Source organism: Lathyrus oleraceus, chromosome 5 (genome assembly GCF_024323335.1).
Source record: "Lathyrus oleraceus cultivar Zhongwan6 chromosome 5, CAAS_Psat_ZW6_1.0, whole genome shotgun sequence".
In the NCBI taxonomy this organism is placed as follows: Eukaryota; Viridiplantae; Streptophyta; class Magnoliopsida; order Fabales; family Fabaceae; genus Lathyrus; species Lathyrus oleraceus.
Window position 1 is genome coordinate 123,369,222 of NC_066583.1, and position 19,925 is coordinate 123,389,146.

Here is a 19,925-nt window from a genome sequence, read left to right on the forward strand (position 1 = left end):
CATACAACACCACCTCTTTGGTTGCCTTGGTTCCAGGGTTTTCTCTGATTTGACCAGTTTCTTTCTTGCTGATTTCGACCAGTCGAATTGTTGTAGTCTCATCTGCCTTTGTTGCCATTCCAGCTTCCTTTGCCTTTTCTTTATTTTGCTGATTGAGCCGCAAATCCATATCACTCTTCGACTTTCCTGCAGCTCTTTCAGCCATTCTTTGTTCATGAGATTCAAGCATCCCTTGAAGCTCTTCCTTTGTCAATTTTGACAAATCTTTCGACTCTTCTATGGCTACTACCACGTGGTCGAACATTGGAGCCAACAACCTCAAGATCTTTCCAACAACAGATCTTGATGTCAACACTTCTCTACATACCTTGATTTGATTCACCAATTTCGTAACCTTGGTAAAGAAATCAGTTATGCTTTCATTGTCTTCCATCTGAAGCAATTCATACGTTCTTTTGTGAGTTTGTAACCTCACCTCTTTCACCTTCTTCGCGCCTCCAAACGATTTCTCCAGAATTTCCCATGCTTCTTTCGCTGACTCTGCATCACTAACCTTTTCAAAGTTATCTTCATCAACACATTGATGGATTATAAAGAGAGATTATAATCTTTCTTCTTCAGTTCTTTATGTGCAGTCTTTTCTTGATTCGTTGCGGCTTCTGCAAGCGTTGCTACTCCTTCCTTCACGAGATCCCAAAGATCTTGATAACAAAACACAACCTTTATCTGCTTGCACCAATTCTCATAATTGTTGTTCTTGAGAATCAGAAGATTTGCTGGAAAATGCCCGTTTGGATGATTCATTGCCATGGTGATTTTATTCCCACGAATCGATTAAATCGGAGCTCTTGATACCAGATGTTGGAAATCCCCCAAAATCTATGGAGGATTTTAATCAATCTTGATGAACAAGATTGTTATTACCCACACAATAGCAATGAAAAGAGAAGAATAATGGAGAAAGAAAGAGTGTATAGAATGATGGAGGAGGAAAAGAATTAAATTCTGCAGAGTTTCTCTTTGTCCACAAACTGTGGAAAACTTCTTATTCACTTTGCAACTGCAAAATAATATGAATTACAAGTGTTATGAATACTCTATTCACCTCTGTTACAAAATAAGAGTTACTCCTTGTATTTATAGATTTATGTTATCTTGGACCTCAAGCCAAGACCCAAAACTATAAAAGTACAAAATAGCTAAAACTACTAAATATGCATAGGTGGTTTGACACTTCCTTACTCTGTCGAGCAACCTGCTTCGACACAAGGAATTACAATTCAGCAATTGAGACTGCATACATAATGGATTTAGAAGAATTGCAATTTTTTCATGAAAAATCAACATACTTCTTGAAAAGTACTTTTATCTTAAACATTGCCAAAAGTACTTTTATTCCATGCTTTGAGATTGTGTTTTAGAATTTGAAGCTTTATAATACGCACATACATTGGGCATCCAACAACAAGGATTTCCAAGCATACTCTGCCACATTCCAAAGCTCAAGAATAAAAACAAATTGATATTTATGATTAAGAATCAACATTTTTAAAGCAAGTTTTGAAGGAGTGTTGGCAATGTCTTTCACATTCCAAAGTGAAAGTGTGACATTACTAGACATATACCTGGTGCTATAGTTACCTTTAGATGTTGAATTTCTCCTTTGTTTTTTCTCCTTGCCTTTAACTTGATTTGTTGAAAGCATCAACATCATATTCCATACTTTGAAGTATTCCCTCTCTTAACTCCTCAAGTTGAGGAATGTTAGCCCTGGTGCCATGCTCTTCTACCACATGTTGTGTCATGTTAGCCAATGAGGAGTTCAAAAAGTCCATGTCCTTTTGTATTTTATTATGAATTGGGTTACTTTGAAGAACAACTTCCTCCATTCCATGTTGAGTTGCATCTACAAACAAAATAGGTTGGTTGCTTTGATGCCTTCTCTGAAGTATTTATAGGTTCCTGCAGGGCCGTCCCAATCAATTTGGAGGCCCTGTTCTATTTTAAAATTAGATATTTAATAGATGAAAACACAACAAATTAAAAAAACATATTTTATTTAATTGTAAATAAAATTAAATATATAGAGACAAAGATAATAAAAGATACTATCTAGAAATTTGATTTATCGAAGTTTAGTTATTCGCGTTTTTCTTCTCTTACCATCTTCGATTTATAAAAAAAGTTCATATCATTTAATAAAAGGAAAAAAATATTTGAACAATTTCCACAATATTAATAACGAAGTATTTTACTTAATAAACAATCAACAATGTAAAATTATAAAATTTCAAAGTCTCACAACTACTATTTCAAATTTATTAATGTAGTGATTCACAATGATACAAAAATATAAATATTTCCAAACTTACATCTAAAAAATTTTCATAGATCTATAAAATATATTAATAAAAGAAAAAAATTTATTAGGTTAATTGAGATATTAAATTTTTAATAAATTTAAATATAATTTATTTAAATTATAGGCGGCTGGATATGATATATTTCAATATATTAATAAAAAAAATATTTATTAAATTAATTGCAACATTAATTTAAATTTAAAAATAATATGGTGGCGTTTTTTTATAAAAGTAAAAATATACATAAAATGTAAGAACAAGGAATTGAACCCAGAACCCAGGTTGTATTACTACTAAAATAATATAGCTACCGTTTGGCTACACTATAATAATATTTTAAAATGTAATTAATGATATATATTCGTTGGTGGTATATTTATATTGATCTCATCTATCAAATTCGAGATCCTAAAAAGTCAAAGGTCCGGTGCGATAGCACTCCTCGCACCCCCACAGGACTGACCCTAGGTTTCTGTGTGCCAGTCTTTGGGAAATTATATTGTGTGATGCAAAAGTCATGATACTTAACTTGGAAACGATAATCAATATGGATTACGAAATAAATAGTGTTTCAGTCACATTTTTCCCCTACCCAAATACTCTTTTTTCTAGTGTCCATTTTACTTAGATTCAAATGTTCAAAAAAGGATTCATTACCATGTGCAACAAAAAAATAAACAATATTACACAATATAATATTCAATATTACCACGGGGTAACAACAAAATTATTATTAATTAGTATAAGCATATTTAAATTGTATATATTTTAAAAAAATAAAAAATAAAAATTAACTTTATAAATAATAATAAATTATACATCTATATATAAAAAAATGGAAATTTTTACTCAACTAACTCACTTTTTAAAAAAAAAAACTCAAAATAACCCATTTTTCATATTAATTCCCAAACTACCCCACTTTTAAGAGGTGACGCCAGATGAATTGACGTCTGATTTCTAAATTAAAGAGGTGGAGCCAATTGGATTGACTTATGTACATGGTGCTTCCAATCTAATTGACGTCTGTGTGTTAGGTTTTAAAGGAGGCACTAATTGGTTTGGCACCTATGTGTGTTGTGTATTTTTTTTTTGAAAAACAATGTACATTTTAGATAAAAGTCAAAACCAGACCAATTGATATTAATATTAATATATATTTACATACGAATACCATAAAGACTAATGTCGTTGACCGGGATGACCTAACCGACCTCCGGTACCACATCATCTAGCTACCCGAACGCGTGACCCTAACCTACGTTGATGATTCACCAAAGGTGTTTGAGGATTTGAGGGGCCAGGAACATCACCACCACCTGCAATGAAGCGCTACCGCCATAGTTGAGTTCACGACCCATGACAGAGTAGTTGAGTTGTGTTTGAGTTATTGGAGGGCGACCAGGATGATTGAAGGGAGACATTCGTGTGAATGATGCATCGAGGAAATGTGGAAATGATTGTTGTGGTGTTTGGTAGCCATATGGTTGTTGCATCATCCATTGTGTATGCTTCATTTGCCTGGTCAAGATCCATTCAAGGCCCACTTGTTCATGGTCTATTATGGAGGTTTCTTTGGTCTGTTTAGCATTCACTTCATGGCCTTACATGTTTATCTTTTGCTTGTCTATGTTCATTGGTTCAAGCCCATTTCCATGGCATCGCAACTTCCATTTGATTTAATTCATCCATAACATTGCATCTGATCATATCCTCTTATCATATCCTCATGCCTAGTCCATGCCTAACCTATTTCATCTGGCCAATGTCATTCGTGCTATTTACATTGCCATTGTTGTTTGGTCCATGAATCTTTGGTTATGACCTAGTTCATTGTACATATTGGGCCTTGCTAGAGTTTTTGTTTCATGCTTGACATTGTTCATCCAAGTTATGGCCATATCCATTGATCCATGATTAGGTATTCATCAAGTTCATCGCTTAGTCTATTCCATGCCATTTTTATTGGTGTTTGGTCCATGAATCATTGGATAAGTCCTAATCATTGTCCATTTTAGTCCTTAGGTCTTGATTCATTCAAAATCCGTGTCCATTGATTCATGTTATCATGTTCATTCATTTCAATATCTTGCATATCTATACAATTCATTTCAAACAGTCAATGCATTTTAAATATCAAATATCATTTCATACAATCACATCAAAAGTCCATACATGTACAAAGGCTACAAAATTGACCATTTATACAACAATTGACTTTTTGCGCGACAACCACAATATTTAAAAATAATATTTTTAACGGATTACAACAATCAAACTGATATCATTTGGTCCAAACATCACTTCCCTAGCATCCTTATAATTTTTTACTCGCACCCATCCACGTAAGGTATTGAGTCTCTCAATACTTCTAATTTTTTCTCCTCCAAATATGTTTTCGTCTAATCAACGAACTAACTCGCTCTGTAGTTGCTTGAAACGATAGATGTTCCAGAAGAGCATCTTCATCGAAGACTTGTTTCTCGAATAAATCACTTTTCCATAGCGGTGACAAGGACGAACCATGTTTGCAATATAATGAAAAGAGATGTGGAAAAATGAATCACACAACACATCTATTTATACAAAAAAGATTACACAATACACAGAGGCACCAAACCAATTGACGTCTCCTCTTTTTTTTTACACATGAGCGCCAATTGGATTGGCAACACTATGTGCATAAGTCAATCCAATTGGCGTAACCTCTTTAATTTATAGAGCATACGCCAATTCATCTGGCGCCACCTCTTAAAAGTGGGGTAGTTTGGGAATTAATCTGAAAAATGAATTATTTTGGGAGTTTTTTTTTATTTTTAAAAAGTGGATTAGTTGAGTAAAAAATTCAGAAAAGTGAATTCTCTAGAAAAGACCAATATGCTAGTAAATGCCATGTTTGCAAAATGTTGGTTTTGTTGTCTTTATACACTTATACGGTTATACCATCCTTTTTATTATTAAAATAATATATTCCTAAATTAATATATCACTTCATATTAGGGGTGTTCATGGATACGAGTCAACAAACAAATCTCTTGACCCAATCCGAACCAATCTATAAATTAGCCGAACCCGTTCATTTCCAGGTATACCCAATCCAACCCGTAGCAATCCGTATAGTTTTGATTTTGATATCAAATTTGAGTTTCATAACTCGCAAACTCGTTGATCCAATCCATTGATGTGTCATTAGTAATATTTTATTTTTATTATTAATTTAAATAAAAAGATAAAATTAATATATCACTAATAACCATAATTCATCCCAAAAAAAGTTTTATTCTTCTCCAACAATACTACTAGACCAATTAGTTTACATAATTCTAAGACTAAATGTTGTTTCTTATTTTCTTTTGTATCATTTTCAACTTGTGTATTTTATGAAAATAATGTGTCTTGTTAAATTTTATACTATTATCAAGTGTTATGTCGTGTTGATAAATTTTATTAAATATTATATGATATGTTTCGTCAAATTTGAGTGTTAGAAATGAGTATAATTGTAAAATGAACAGTTCAGGTCAGTTTTGACAATGAAATTGCGGGTTGGACGACAAACCCAATCCATTGTAGTTTGAACGGGTTGAGTAACGAGTTAGGTAAAACCCAATCCAAGTCAACCCGTGTACAATCCTACTTCGTATTCTCAACATTTTCATTTATCACTTTTGTTTATCTCTTTTCACTACCTCTCTCTTCTAAGTTTTTTCCTCTGCCTTCTCTCTTTCCCTACTTCCCGATTCTTCTTCTTCTTCCATACAACCTTATTGAAAAAGTTGTTCTTTTACACCTTTCCATACACAATTTATGAAAAATGTTGCCTTTTAAAATGCAATCTTTAATGTATTCATTATTTGAATTATTTTTTTTTGCATTTCGTTAATATTTATTTGCTGATTTTTGTAGATTTGAATTATAATGAGATGGAACAAAAACTTCGATATTTGAAATGAGACCATGTAAAATCAAAACCTCAAATTTTACGATTTTTATTCCATCAAAATCATGTAAGAAGAAAACTTTTAAGCTCTTTGTTCCATTTCATTAATATTTATTTGCTGACTTTAATGCTTTTTTTTCTTCAATAACAATCTATTTAGTTAAATAATTTTGTCTCATTTTCAATAAATTTTTATTATATTTTAAAAATAAATTTGCGTACCATACGAGATACACGCACATGTCAAAATCTTCTTCATAGAGGTGATACAAAATTAAATATACATATTTGTCTATAATTAACCTCCCCGAAGTACAAAGTTGTGAGCATAATCGCTGTTAATCAATCACTTAAAAATCATTGAAAAACATGGATAAGGTAGAGCCAACAAATCAAAAGAACAAAGCCTTCTAGAAAACGCGATTCTGGAAATAACAGTGAATACACCCAATGTAATGAGATGTAGAAATGGAAGTACTTAACCGATGTTAAAGGGAAGAAGAAGAAGTATGACATTGACATGCTTTTACCACTTTTCCCATTCAAATTCAACATCACTCACTCATCATAACTATAAAATAGAATGATAGACTTTTTGCTCTGAAATTCCACATTCACATATTAGCAATTATTTATTTATCGATTTTGTATTTCATTTGTCAATTGTAGCAACATCGATTAACATTTTTATTCATTTGACAGTTACTACTAATCAAGTATTTCAGACATGCAATTTGCAAGGAAATCTACTCTTTTTTTTCAATATGGTTATTTTTCATTCATACGAAAGGATACTAAATATAAATGAAAAACAGAACATTGTAAATCCAAATCAAACTTAAAGTCATACTAAAAAAACCATAGTACACTTATTTCCCAAAAACTAATGACTTAAATTTTCAGAACTATCCAAAAACATAAATAAACTTTTACCAGCCATTATTCATTACATCACAAGTTAATCCTTCAAGAGTGTCTTACAACCGTAACATACAACATTTGTGGATGCGGCCTGTAGTGAAACCGCATCATATCACCAACCTTAAATTTTTTTGATTCAACATACTCATACCAACCAGAGCCAAGGTATCTCTCAAAATTTGGTTTGTTTTCCATGTTTGATCTTTTGGCTTTCAAGATGTCACATTCCCAAAATCTCACAATTTCAATGTCCACAAGGGTGAGTTCGGTCTGGTTCAATCTTAGTCCCCTCCTAACAATGTCAGCTGGAAAGTGCTACATAATCAAGCAAGATTATCGGTGTTTATAATAACAGACAAACTATCTAACAAAAATCATAGTCAATGTAAGATGAAAATGTCGTGCAAGACATGTGGTTTAAGAGATCACCGAGACATTTTTCCACCCCTTAAGGCCTTCGTAATGCTTTTTCCCAATACAAATCAAATGCTAGATCTCCCACATTCACGTCCTGCTGATTTGGGTTGCTCATGTCCATCGATGATTCGCTGCTAAATATCATCAATTCATTCAATCATGTAGTAGTACATCATATGATAAACAGAAACAAGATAATGACATTATTTGTATATTATTTTTGAACTGTCAAACCTGCTAAAGGAAGAAGACATTGATAATCTGATTTTAAATGGATGGACAATATATATTTAACAAACAAATTATACTATATGTTTTAAGGCTTACTTATTTATATATAATAATGGTGTTTCTATTGTATGTTCCTTTGGTATTAGTGTGCAGACGAAGTGACATAAAAAAACATTGGAAAACATATTAAAGTCACTTTACTTGAGAGTATCGCAAAGAGTCCAAAAAGTATGGCTTGGATAGATTAGATTCGTCTTATACTCTACACACATTATGTTGTAGAGATAGTATGTTGTCACTCTAATCAATCTTGCAATTGGAGCAAATAAATTATGACATTAATCACTTCTTTTTATAGAAAATTGTTATTCTTAATAATCATAGGTGTGAATTAACCCAATATTATATGTACTATAATGTCTCACTTAATTCAATCTTTGTTGCAGTTAATGTGTGGATTAAACAAGTCATAGTCTTTACTAATGTTTTGATTAGCATTTTGGACTTTGCTTGGATTTCGAATTTTGTTACCGTGTTTGCAATTAGACCAGCTGAAAAATGATAGGTTAATCTGTGCCTAATTGTTATTTATTTTAAAAGGAATGAATGATTCTTTTAGTTTTCACAATAAATATACAATGCAATTATATATCATATCAGTTCTGTTTTTTATCAATTGGATGTAATGGTCAAGATTGTTTTCTAGTAGTATCATTGATAAGTCATGCATACAGTCTGTAGTGATTCATGCACACATTATAAATAGTCAAACATCAGCAACTAAACCATATCACATTGCATACTACTACTATATCAACAATAATAAGGTGCTTATATTGATTCATATAATAACAGTTTGTACTTATAACAACTTCGGCGTTAAAATTCTCTCAGAACAGTTACTTGCATTCAAATATTTCAAATGGAACAACATATATCAACCCCTTATTACATGAGCAGACATATAATCTTCCATAGGGATCATGCTAAAATATAACACGTCATCGACTTCAAGCTTCTTCTCTTTGGAAAATTCATACCATCCATGGCCAATATTCTTCTCATATGAATCCGGCAAAGCTCTATGAAGAACACAATTATAACCTTTCCAATCTTCAATGTCGATCATCTTTATAACATCTTGCTTTTTACCAAAACATTGCTTTGATATGTTCACTGGGATATGCTGCAAAAATGAACAAAACACATTTACAAAACATCTTTAAATAGGATAAGAATAACAGTCAAGTAATTTATCATTCCAAGACATCATCCAATATATATTTCCTTGACTTATTTGCTTCCGTCAAGGTATAATCCCACTTGCAATCGTTGCTAACATTACATGTTTTTTTGGACTCATTAATCCAACTCTCCTTTATTAGAGCTTCAATTTTTGTATCTTGATCTTATTCAAAATCTTTTTTTTACTTGAATACATGTGCCCTCATGTCTTACTTATTGTATTTGTAATAACATTAATAACTCGATTTACTATAATTACAAATAAAATAAAATTTCAACTATGATTCATTGAAATAAGATATTTGTAATAAAGGAATTTTCAGAAAAATCAATCTTAGTTCCAATGATAGAAGAGTGATGAAATGAAAGTCATACATACCTGCCAGAAGCATACATTTCAGAGGTGTTGTCAAACATAGCTTCCTTTCTATAGTCCCAACGATAGAAAAGTGATGACATGAATACCATAATCCTTACATTATATAGCAAAGTGTAAATGAGCTTAGACATGGATTTCAGCCTGCAGGCCCAATTAATGAGTTTGAACAATACAATACCCCTTAAAACGGTTCTATAACAGACATCATATGCAATATGTATTGATATATTTATAGGTGATATCATATGTACTATCTGTTTGTAAAACTAACTCATTTTAATTTTTTGTTTGTTAAAACTTCAAATCACCAACATTATAAATGTAACATGTAAACTGAAAGTAACCAGAAATGAAACACATAATGCAACTTCTACATTAAAATTACCAAGTTTAATATCACAATACATAAATATCAATATTATTAAGATACTAATTATAATTTGTTTAAGACATTTCAAAATTACATCAAAGTTTATATATATATATATATATATATATATATATATATATATATATATATATATATATATATATATATATATATATATATATATATATATATATATATATATATATATATATATATATATATATATATATATACATACTTAAAAATAGACCATCCATAACATGTTAGAACTCCATGTCATGATCATCATAGACTCCAAATCCGATATTAGAGCTGCCCATCAACTCCTCTGTAATTTTATATACACGTAAGGAGAAAAACTCAACATACTCCAGATCAAGGTATCACCATCACATAGGTTTTTACTCTTTGAAAATTCATACCATCCTAAAGACATGTACTTTTCATAGGCGTTTGGTTCATTCTTCCTTTTTGCAGTTTGAACCCGACATTTGAATATTTTGGTTTCTTATACATCAACGACTTTGATCTCAGTTTGATTTGTTCTAGGACATGTTTTTGCTATTATTCTTGGAAAATACTACATAGATATCAATTGGACAACACTCAAAGTTATAAACCCTTGGAAATATAACACAATAGATCAAATTCAAATATGTGCTTACCATAACATTAGTTGCGTTGGTTTTTGCATTTCCTATGTTGCTCTTCCAAGAATATTGTTTAACCCTAATGACCAATTCTTCGATAACTTGATTTGAGACCCATGCGTTCGCTACAGATTTTTGTTTATCTTTCTTATCCACATATTTGCCAACAGATTTCTTCTTGCCACGTGTTTTTTTTGCAACGCACTTTTCAACATACATAACGTTCTCCTTCATTAGTCTATTAACATCTGCAGTATCAACAACTTCTTCCTTAATATCATGAATAACAACTTTTCCATTATTTATGGGTTGATTTCCAGCATTAGCAACATTGGTAACTTGAGCGATATTCGCAATTTTCATAGCAGGGATATTATCAGTACGCCATTTCTTCGCACATTTCTTTCTCTTAACTGAATATTCACCAATTCCAGACACCATACCCCGAATAATCTTCATTGCAGTTTCGTTGCTGAAATTCAAAAATTATATATGACATCAACAATGTAATCTTAATACCAAATTACAAATTCTAATATATATGATTTTTACAGACCAACATTTATAATCAGCATATATAATCAGAAATTATAATATCTACAATCAACATATATAATCAACATGAATAATCTCTACAACTTCTAGAAAAGTTTACATCAATTACTAGCATCCATAATTACATTCTATCATCAACATCTATTGTCAACGTCTAAAACATATACAAATTCTCATAAGTATTACTCTATTTAAGATGTAATCAACTGATTTATTGAGTAAAAAAACTGAAACTCTAAACTCGAAAGTTTAACTACAAATTGAGATATAGAATTGTTGAAATGTTGTAAAAACATATTCATCTTTTCGATAATCAAATTTAGTAGAAAATGAACCCTAAATGAACATGAATTGGTTAGATGAGACAAATTCAATATCAGTTGCACAAAAAAACATTACAATAGAAGAACAGCGATAAAATAATATCTGCTTCGCACCTCATTCTTCACCCATCGTCGTCCCAAATTGAACCCTAATATATGAAATGATATTTCATTTTTGGAATATGGAAAACTCAGATTATGTATGTGTTTTCACAAAATTGAAGGAGTGGAAAATTGAACCATATGAGAACATGTTTGGTAATTCATAACAATATCAATTTCAGATGCGTTTCAAATAATTATAGTAGAAGAACATCACTGATACAACATCGTTTCATACCTCATGCTTCCACAATTATCATCTGAATTATAGACATGGCAACACGCAGGCGGATCATCTGAAGACATGTTACTATATGATTTTTTCTACAAAGAGATTTATAATTGAAACCCTAAATTTGGTATGTAGCGAGATGAAATACATGAAACTCTATTGATATTGGGAATATTCAAGTTAAACACAATAATGAAACCCTATTTTTTTATTAAATGTTAAAAAGATTAGTTATATATTCCAAAGTAAATATTAAATAGTATTTTTTAATATATTCTCATATTGTATTAACTGGTTGTGACATTAAAAAGTAGTTGACGCGTTACCTTGACTGGACAGTAATTCCAAATCTACTAACATTTTTTGAATTTACTTTGTAGCTATTAAAACTGAAAAAGTTGAATATATAACTTTTTTTTGTTTTATTTGATTTATTTAAGAGATTAATTGTTATGCACTGTGAGTGTAAACAGTTTTACACGGTTAATATATCACAATCATCCGTTTGTAATATTTTTTAAATATTTAAAATAAAAGTCAAACTTTTCAAATAAATCAGTGGTTGTGATTAACTGATAATGTAAAAAATCTTTACATTGTCAGTATATATCAATTAAATTCTTTATTTAATATCGAAAATTCATACTTAGAATAATATAATAGTGTCGTTGTTATTCCGAAATTAAACATTAAAATATGAAATACAAATAACATAACAACTTCTGAAATAAATAGACATAACGTTCGCACAAATTATTTATTAATTTATATAAAAATAATTAGGATTTAATTGAAATACACTGACAGTGTAAAATGATTTTACACCGTCAGTTAATTATAATCGTTGGATGTTGAAACAGGTCTGACTTTTATTTTAAAAATCTATAAAATAATACAAACGGGTGATGGTGATGAATCGATTGTGTAAAACTTTTTACAGTGACAATATATAATAATTAATCTCGAATAATTATAATATTAATTCAAATATTTTTATATCCAGATAAAATTATATTTACCAATTTATTATCTCTTTTGAAAAATATAAATTATTTTAGTTAAATAAATTTGTCTGTTCCAATAAATATTAAAAATAAATTCGCCTACTGGATTAGTACCGTGCCTACGTGTTAAAATCGTGTTCATAGAAGTGATACAAAATTAAATGTACATATTTGTCTATAACTAACCATCCCGGAGTACAAAGTTTTGAGCATAATCGCTGTTAATCAATCACTTAAAATCATTGAAAAGCACGGATAAGGTAGAGCCAACAAAGCAAAAGAACAAAACCTTCTAGAAAACGCGATTCTGGAAATAACACTGAATACACCCAATGTAATGAGATGCAGAAATGGAAGCACTTAACCGATGTTCAAGGGAAGAAGAAGAAGCATGACATTGACATGCTTTTACCACTTTACCCATTCAAATTCAACATCACTCACTCATCATAACTATAATTCCCTTATTACCCCCACCTTCTCTTCTACTCTTCACAACCATAAACCTCTCTTTCACTTATTTCAGGGAATTCTAAGGCCTACAATTCGATCATTTTCTACAACATTCACTTCTTCGTGTAAAGCCATGGCGAATTTCGATTCTGATTCCGTAACTTATCTCAAACAACAAGAAGCCGCTGAGATTGATGAAACTCTCATGGGTCCTCTTGGCTTCAGTGTCGATCAGCTCATGGTTATTAATCTTCATCGCATTCTTTGCTTCTTAGTTTTTATGTTTAATAATTTCGATTTTGATTCACTCTGTATATCTAATTTGCAGGAATTGGCTGGTTTGAGCGTCGCTACCTCCATATATGAGGTATTTTTATGGATAAACAACTTAATTAAGTGCTTATAGCATAATTCTTTATGTATAAGTTATTGCTATAATAAAAGATACAATAAAGTCAAACTGTTTTTATATAACCTATAAGTTGTTTTCATAAGCTATCCTAAAAGAGCTTATGGAAATAAGCTGAAAACAACCTATGGACTTCTTATAAGTGTTTATGTCAGTCAATAGATGTTCAATTAAGTCATTCCCAATAGGCACTCTCTATTCGATCGTCGAAGTTTCTTGACTTGTTTTTTCTTTCACAGGTTTATAAACCAGGTGAGTATAGTCGTGTTCTTGTTGTATGTGGTCCTGGTAACAATGGCGGTGATGGTCTGGTGGCTGCCCGTCACCTACATCACTTTGGTTATAAGCCCTTTGTCTGCTACCCAAAGCGTACCCCCAAGCCTCTTTATGCTGGGTTAGTTACTCAGGTACTATGGAAACTTGAGTTGACAAGATTTAGGATCGCTCTTTCGTTTTTTTTTCAGGTCTTATATCACCATGCATGACATTTATTTCTTTGGGTTTAATATGGGTTACTAGAAATCTTATATGAAATATTGATGTTGTACGTAGCTTGAAGCGCTGTCGATCCCTTTCTTGTCGGTAGAAGATCTGCCCTCTGATATCTCCAAGGACTTTCATATTCTACTAGATGCCATGTTTGGATTCTCATTTCACGGTACTTTTATATTTTTAAATAGTGATTGTTTACAATTCTTGTATGTCGACTTCATTCTCACTAATGTTTATAAAATTGGGGATTGAACATCATCCGATGATACCATTATTACTTCTGTTCTATGCTAATTTTCTCCTCAGAAATTTTTTATACGTCTTTTCACTATGGAACTGGCTTGTGGGATTACTATTAGAATATATATGAATTCTAGCTACAATTGCGATCAATAGTGTGCAGCAGTCTTTCCAAATCCGTTTGTAAAATTTGGATTCATTGCACAAAGTTATTTAAATCAGATTGCTGCGACTCTTAATTCTGAACTACTGTGTAAATTTCTGGACAGACAAATTCATTTTATCTGATATTATTTGAATTTGTTAACTTTAATTATCCAGGTTCTCCAAGGCCTCCCTTTGATGATTTGATCCAAAGACTTGTTTCTTTAAGTAGCCATAATCAATCAGGCCAAAAAAGACCAGTTATAGTCTCTGTAGATATTCCTTCTGGGTGGCATGTTGAAGAGGGAGCCGTTAATGACATAGGAATTAAACCTGATATGTTGGTATGTTTCTAGGGCATATGTCTTTTTCATTATTTGTTTATTTAAACATTGGAATTTAGATATAACATCCTAAGATATTTCGTTCAATTATAAATTCTGTTTCTAACGATAGGCAGAACCACTGATATACCAAGTTTTTGTAGATCTCTTTGACAGCACCAAAATTATGTGCAAAGAAGTTTGGCGGCCCTCACCACTTTTTAGGAGGTAGATTTGTCCCACCTGCTATTGCTGAAAAGTATAAGCTTATACTTCCACCATATCCTGGAACATCCACGTGTGTCCGAATCGGAAAGCCTCCTCAAATTGATATTTCTGCTCTACGAGAGAACTATATCTCTCCAGAATTTCTTGAAGACCAGGTGGAGGCAAACCCCTTTAATCAGGTAATGTTCGTGTAAAATAAATTGTTTATCACAAGGTTGCTGCTGTGCTTCCTTTTCCCCCGTTGGTAGTTAATGACTTGAGCATGATCGAGTTTAGTTTCTCATTTCGAGTATTTTTAGCACTGGGATCTTCTATGACTACTTGTCAATCTATATCTGTATTCTGTTGTATTTGTTACCTGCAGTTTCGTAAATGGTTTGATGATGCACTGGCTGCGAGTTTGAAGGAACCAAATGCTATGGCCTTGTCAACTGCAGGGAAGGATGGAAAACCGTAAGATCCATCTCTATATTTTTTTTTGTAAAAATACTGTCTTAAGATCAGTAGGCTCTTGTACAGTGATAGATCACTAAATGTGTATTTTAGGACAAATAAGAGGTAGGCGCAGTCTAGAAGGCCGGATTAGTTATTTTTTATTTATTGTGGGGCATTTTATTCATTTTTTATTTCGCAATTATCTCAGTGGTTATTATGGGGGTGTCTCTTCTTAACGTTTGTGTAGTGTTTGAGCTTTGAAGGTGGAAACTCCTAATTAGGGGAAAACCCTGTATATTGGTGTATTATTGCATAAGAACTATAATTCTAGTTTATATCAGAATAACCAATAGTCATATTTTCCCAGTTCCGTGTTTGAACTCTGGAATTTAATCAAAATGAAATTCTGTCCCACCATAATATGATCAGTATTGGAACACTTTCAAATTAATCTACTTCTATTGCTACAGCTCATCACGGATCGTATTGCTAAAAGGCTTCGACAAGGATGGATTTGTGTGGTCAGTAATAGTCTACTATTTTTATGTCAGAATTACTTGGCAATGCTATACAGAAAATTGTTACTTGTGTTCACCTACTGCAGTTGCTTTGTACAGGTTCACGAATTACGAAAGTCAAAAGGGACGTGCATTGTCTGAAAATCCACACGCATCAATTCTTTTTTATTGGGATGGTTTAATCCGGCAGGTGACTATTGTTTTCAGTCTAGCTTGCCACATCTTCAGATTGATTTGTTTGTTAATAGAACTATTGGCATTAATTTTTCATGCAAAGGAGTAGCATGTCTTCTCCAGGAATGCTAATGGCCACAGCAGTCCATTATGTGTACTTTCCTAGGATGAAAAATGGGGATAAGAAAAATATTTGATCATTATAGCTTCTGAAGAGAATGTTTAAGATAGTGGATGATTGAAATGCTTTCAGATGATATAACTTGGGAATTCAGAATATCTATAATCAACTTTATTTATGAAGCTTGCTGCATCCATGAGAGTATCAAGACAAAGAAATGACATAGTGATGGAATAATAATACTCTCTATCAGGCAAGTGTGTGTGTGCGCGTTTGCGTAAGAAACAGAAAATGAGTTAGAGGAGTGAGAAGGAATTTATAAAAGTTGTTGTAACGGTCCATGAATAGTTAGAAACGAGGCTTGTTAATAGAAGAATATGGTTGAGGTAGGGTGGCTGTCAATTTTGAGAGGTAGGATGGGAGGATTATTGTTCCTCGAAGTACCTAGGTGTATATTATATCAATTTCATTCATTCCAGAGGGAAATATAGAGTCTGTTATTTTCATTTTTCTGTTGCATTCTTTTTCTTGTATTCTGGGCCAGCTTTTTTTTAGGCACAAGTTTGGTCCAGCTTTATTCCATAGAAAAAGCATATTTTGGTATTGTAGCTCCTAAATTTTTTAATAAAAAAGAAGTGTTGGTATTTGATTCATTGACCTTTACCTAAATCCATGGGGAACCTTGTCACCTCACCTCTACTTTTAAGAAAATCTTGAGATTGGACCCCCTTTGGGGCTTGACCATTTTCTTAAGATTCGGTTGGGGTCCTTAAGGTCTTGATTTGGTAATGTGTTGATTTGCTTTTAGTTTTTTGAAACCTGGAATCCTGGATACATAAATATTGTTTTTCTGCATAACAAGTCTTGCTCAGACAGTTGAAAAAATTCGTCAAGAAAATATTGTGCAATATTTTTAATTTCTGGTGAGGTTTCCGTGAAAATGTATGATGTGGTTAGTGTCTTCTTATTCTTGTTATGCTCTTTTATTGAACAAAATGACTAACCTGGTTGATCTTGATCCTTATTATCTATTGTTTCACCGGCTAAAAGTTACATTTGTTTACTTATACCACAGTACAGAAAACTTCCAATTTTTTAAAGTGATAGCTAGACATGATCTATATCTTAGGACAACTAGCAATAGAACTGAACCTAGATGAACTGAAGTTCATTTCTGCTGTTCAATTCAAATTTATAATTTAATTTCTGTTGTTATTTTGCATTTGCCGACTCGTGGTATTGGTAAAGAAACAAAAAAAGTCTTTTTTATTAAAAAAATTGTATATCAGCATAACTTCTATGAATATATATACTTGGGAAAAATTAGTCAAAATGCAGTAGTATTACTTCTAAAAAAGGATTGCTTGAACTGTGGTTTGTATATCAATTTAACATGATGGATCCGGCTTTACCTTACATACTTCATGTCTCTGTTCTTTTGAGCCTTGCTTCATAACTCATTGATAATAATAATAATCATGATATTTAAGAAAAAATTCTAATTATTTATTGTTGATTCGCTTTTTATTGCTTTTTACTAGGTACGTGTGGAGGGGTATGTTCAGAAAATTTCTGAGGAGGAATCAGAGCAGTATTTCCATAGCCGTCCTAGAGGAAGTCAGATTGGAGCAATAGTCAGCAAGCAGGTCTACTTCTGTTTCATTCTACTTAATCTAGGCTCTTTTTTTTTGACAAATAATTAATCTAATTATTATATATAGAAGTCAAAATTAATGTAGACTAATATTTTCAATTTCTTGATTATTAGAGTTCTGTAGTGCCGGGTAGGCATGTTCTTCATGAACAATACAAAGAATTGGAACAAAAATATGCCGATGGGTAAGTTATTTGATCAAACCATTTTGCCTCGATATTGAGTTCTGAATTCTGATACATATGTTAGTCTTGTGGGATGGTTGATAGTTGAAAATTTTAATTTTCCGCAACTCCCCTTGGCCTGGACATGGACATTGATTAGCTTTTTTCTCATTTGGCCAAGACATTTCCTCTTTCTACCATTTGTTAAATCAAGGAAATCTAGAAATAATTGTTATATTTTCTGCTGCAGAAGTTTGATCCCTAAACCTAAAAACTGGGGAGGATTCAGGTTAACGCCACATCTTTTTGAATTCTGGCAAGGACAGCAATCTCGCTTGCATGACAGGTGGTTGCTCCCTCGTCTTTGATAGCTTGTTTGTTTTCAAATCGCCTTTCCTTAGAGCATTTGAAATTCTAGTCAAAGGAGTATCATTTCCTTCTTGTTTACCTATAACAGCACTCAATGTGAGGTAAATTTTCTTTGAAAAGTTTCAATTGATATCTATGTGCATGTCTAATTGACAGGTTGCGATATGTTCCCCATGAGATCGATGGGCAAAAGCTGTGGAAGATTGAGCGGTTGGCTCCCTGATTATTTTACTTATTGTTCAATATCTCAACATGTGAAAAATAAGAGATTAACTTGTTTCTGTATATTAGCGTTTTTTTTCTTCCAAATACGTATGTGGTTGTTGTGTTTCATTTTTTTCTACACTTTGGTTTCTTCACCCTGTTAGAACAGATTTGAAATAATAAATTGGAAATGAAAAAAGTAATAATTTTATTGATGTTTGGCTTATCTTAAATAGCCCAAGTACAACCGAAAAGTCCTAACTTTTGGGAACCAACTACTATTTAGTTTTCCTATACTATAGGACTGAACTATTCAACTAAAATCTTGATAAAACCTTAACAAACTTAATTATTCAACTAAAGACTTGGTAAAACCTTAACAAATCCTTCCCTAAATTGCATGCTGAAAGCATAGCAGTTTAATTAGGAATTTCCATCACTCCTAGCATCTTCCTCGATCTTGTGAATGTCTCGAGCTTAAGTGAGTTTGTCATAATATCGGCTATTTGATCTTGTGTTCGATAATGTATCAGCTTCACTCTTTCTTCTCTAGTTTTACCCGCAGGTAATGAAATCGTGCCTCAATGAGCATGCTTTTATCATGGAATACCGGATTCTTTGAAAGTTGAAGTTGAACCGTTATCACACATAATCATAATACAATCATGATTCTTTTCAATATTGTTAAGGATTCTTTTCATCCAAATTCCTTGAGTTACACATGATACTGCAAGGCATGGTAACATAACCCATACCTGCGGGTACCCACCCGAACCCGTCTCGAAGTCGACGAGGAAAATCCGCTTTGACTGGGTTTGGGTTTGGGTTTGGGTTTGGATTTTCCCCGATTATAAAATATAGGGATGTGTCAGGTAATGGGGACACTAGTACCCACTCCGAACCCGTCCCCGAACCCGTCCTGTTTATTTCATTATGTATATTATTATTTATTTTTGATAATTTAGAATATTAAATATGTGTTTAATATTTTGATATTTTATTTTGAATTTATTATTTAAAATATTTGAAATGTATGTATGAAAATTTTTTAGATTGTTTTATTTTATTATTTGTAATGTAATTTTATTTTGGAAAAAATAAATATTTCTATTAAAAAAATAGATTTCACTAAATGAATGGTGGCGGGGCGGGGATACCCGAATCCAACCTGAATCCCATTTGGGACGGGTTTGGGTTTTGATTCTCCATCCCCGTTTGGGTTAGGGACGGAGAACGGAGATTGTTTGGGGATTTGGGTTTGAGTT

The 19,925-nt window shown here is 32.1% G+C and overlaps 2 protein-coding genes across 4 annotated transcripts; one reads left to right on the forward strand and one right to left on the reverse strand.

The window, feature by feature from the left end:
• Positions 1-8,685: 8,685 nt before the first annotated feature.
• LOC127088218 (uncharacterized) lies at positions 8,686-11,910 on the reverse strand. 3 transcript variants are annotated; one of them, XM_051029134.1, is made up of 4 exons: positions 11,735-11,910; positions 10,532-10,988; positions 9,497-9,589; positions 8,686-9,058 (listed from the first exon to the last, which is right to left on the reverse strand). In XM_051029134.1, exons 1-3 carry the CDS (start codon positions 11,800-11,802, stop codon positions 9,545-9,547), a joined length of 570 nt encoding a protein of 189 aa, XP_050885091.1. In that variant the 5' UTR covers positions 11,803-11,910; the 3' UTR covers positions 8,686-9,058; positions 9,497-9,544. The 3 variants fall into 3 exon arrangements, with proteins under 3 accessions (XP_050885091.1, XP_050885090.1, XP_050885089.1); XM_051029133.1 differs by lacking the exons at positions 8,686-9,058; positions 9,497-9,589 and adding an exon at positions 10,124-10,446; XM_051029132.1 differs by lacking the exons at positions 8,686-9,058; positions 9,497-9,589 and having other exon boundaries at positions 10,124-10,988.
• Positions 11,911-12,924: 1,014 nt separating this feature from the next.
• Positions 12,925-18,875, forward strand: LOC127088217 (pyridoxine/pyridoxamine 5'-phosphate oxidase 1, chloroplastic). The gene is made up of 13 exons (XM_051029131.1): positions 12,925-13,426; positions 13,514-13,552; positions 13,834-14,001; positions 14,147-14,252; positions 14,648-14,814; positions 14,958-15,200; positions 15,386-15,474; positions 15,927-15,977; positions 16,074-16,164; positions 17,811-17,915; positions 18,038-18,108; positions 18,338-18,433; positions 18,613-18,875. The coding sequence occupies exons 1-13, from the start codon at positions 13,100-13,102 to the stop codon at positions 18,677-18,679; spliced, it is 1,620 nt and encodes a 539-aa protein (XP_050885088.1). The 5' UTR covers positions 12,925-13,099; the 3' UTR covers positions 18,680-18,875.
• Positions 18,876-19,925: the final 1,050 nt, after the last annotated feature.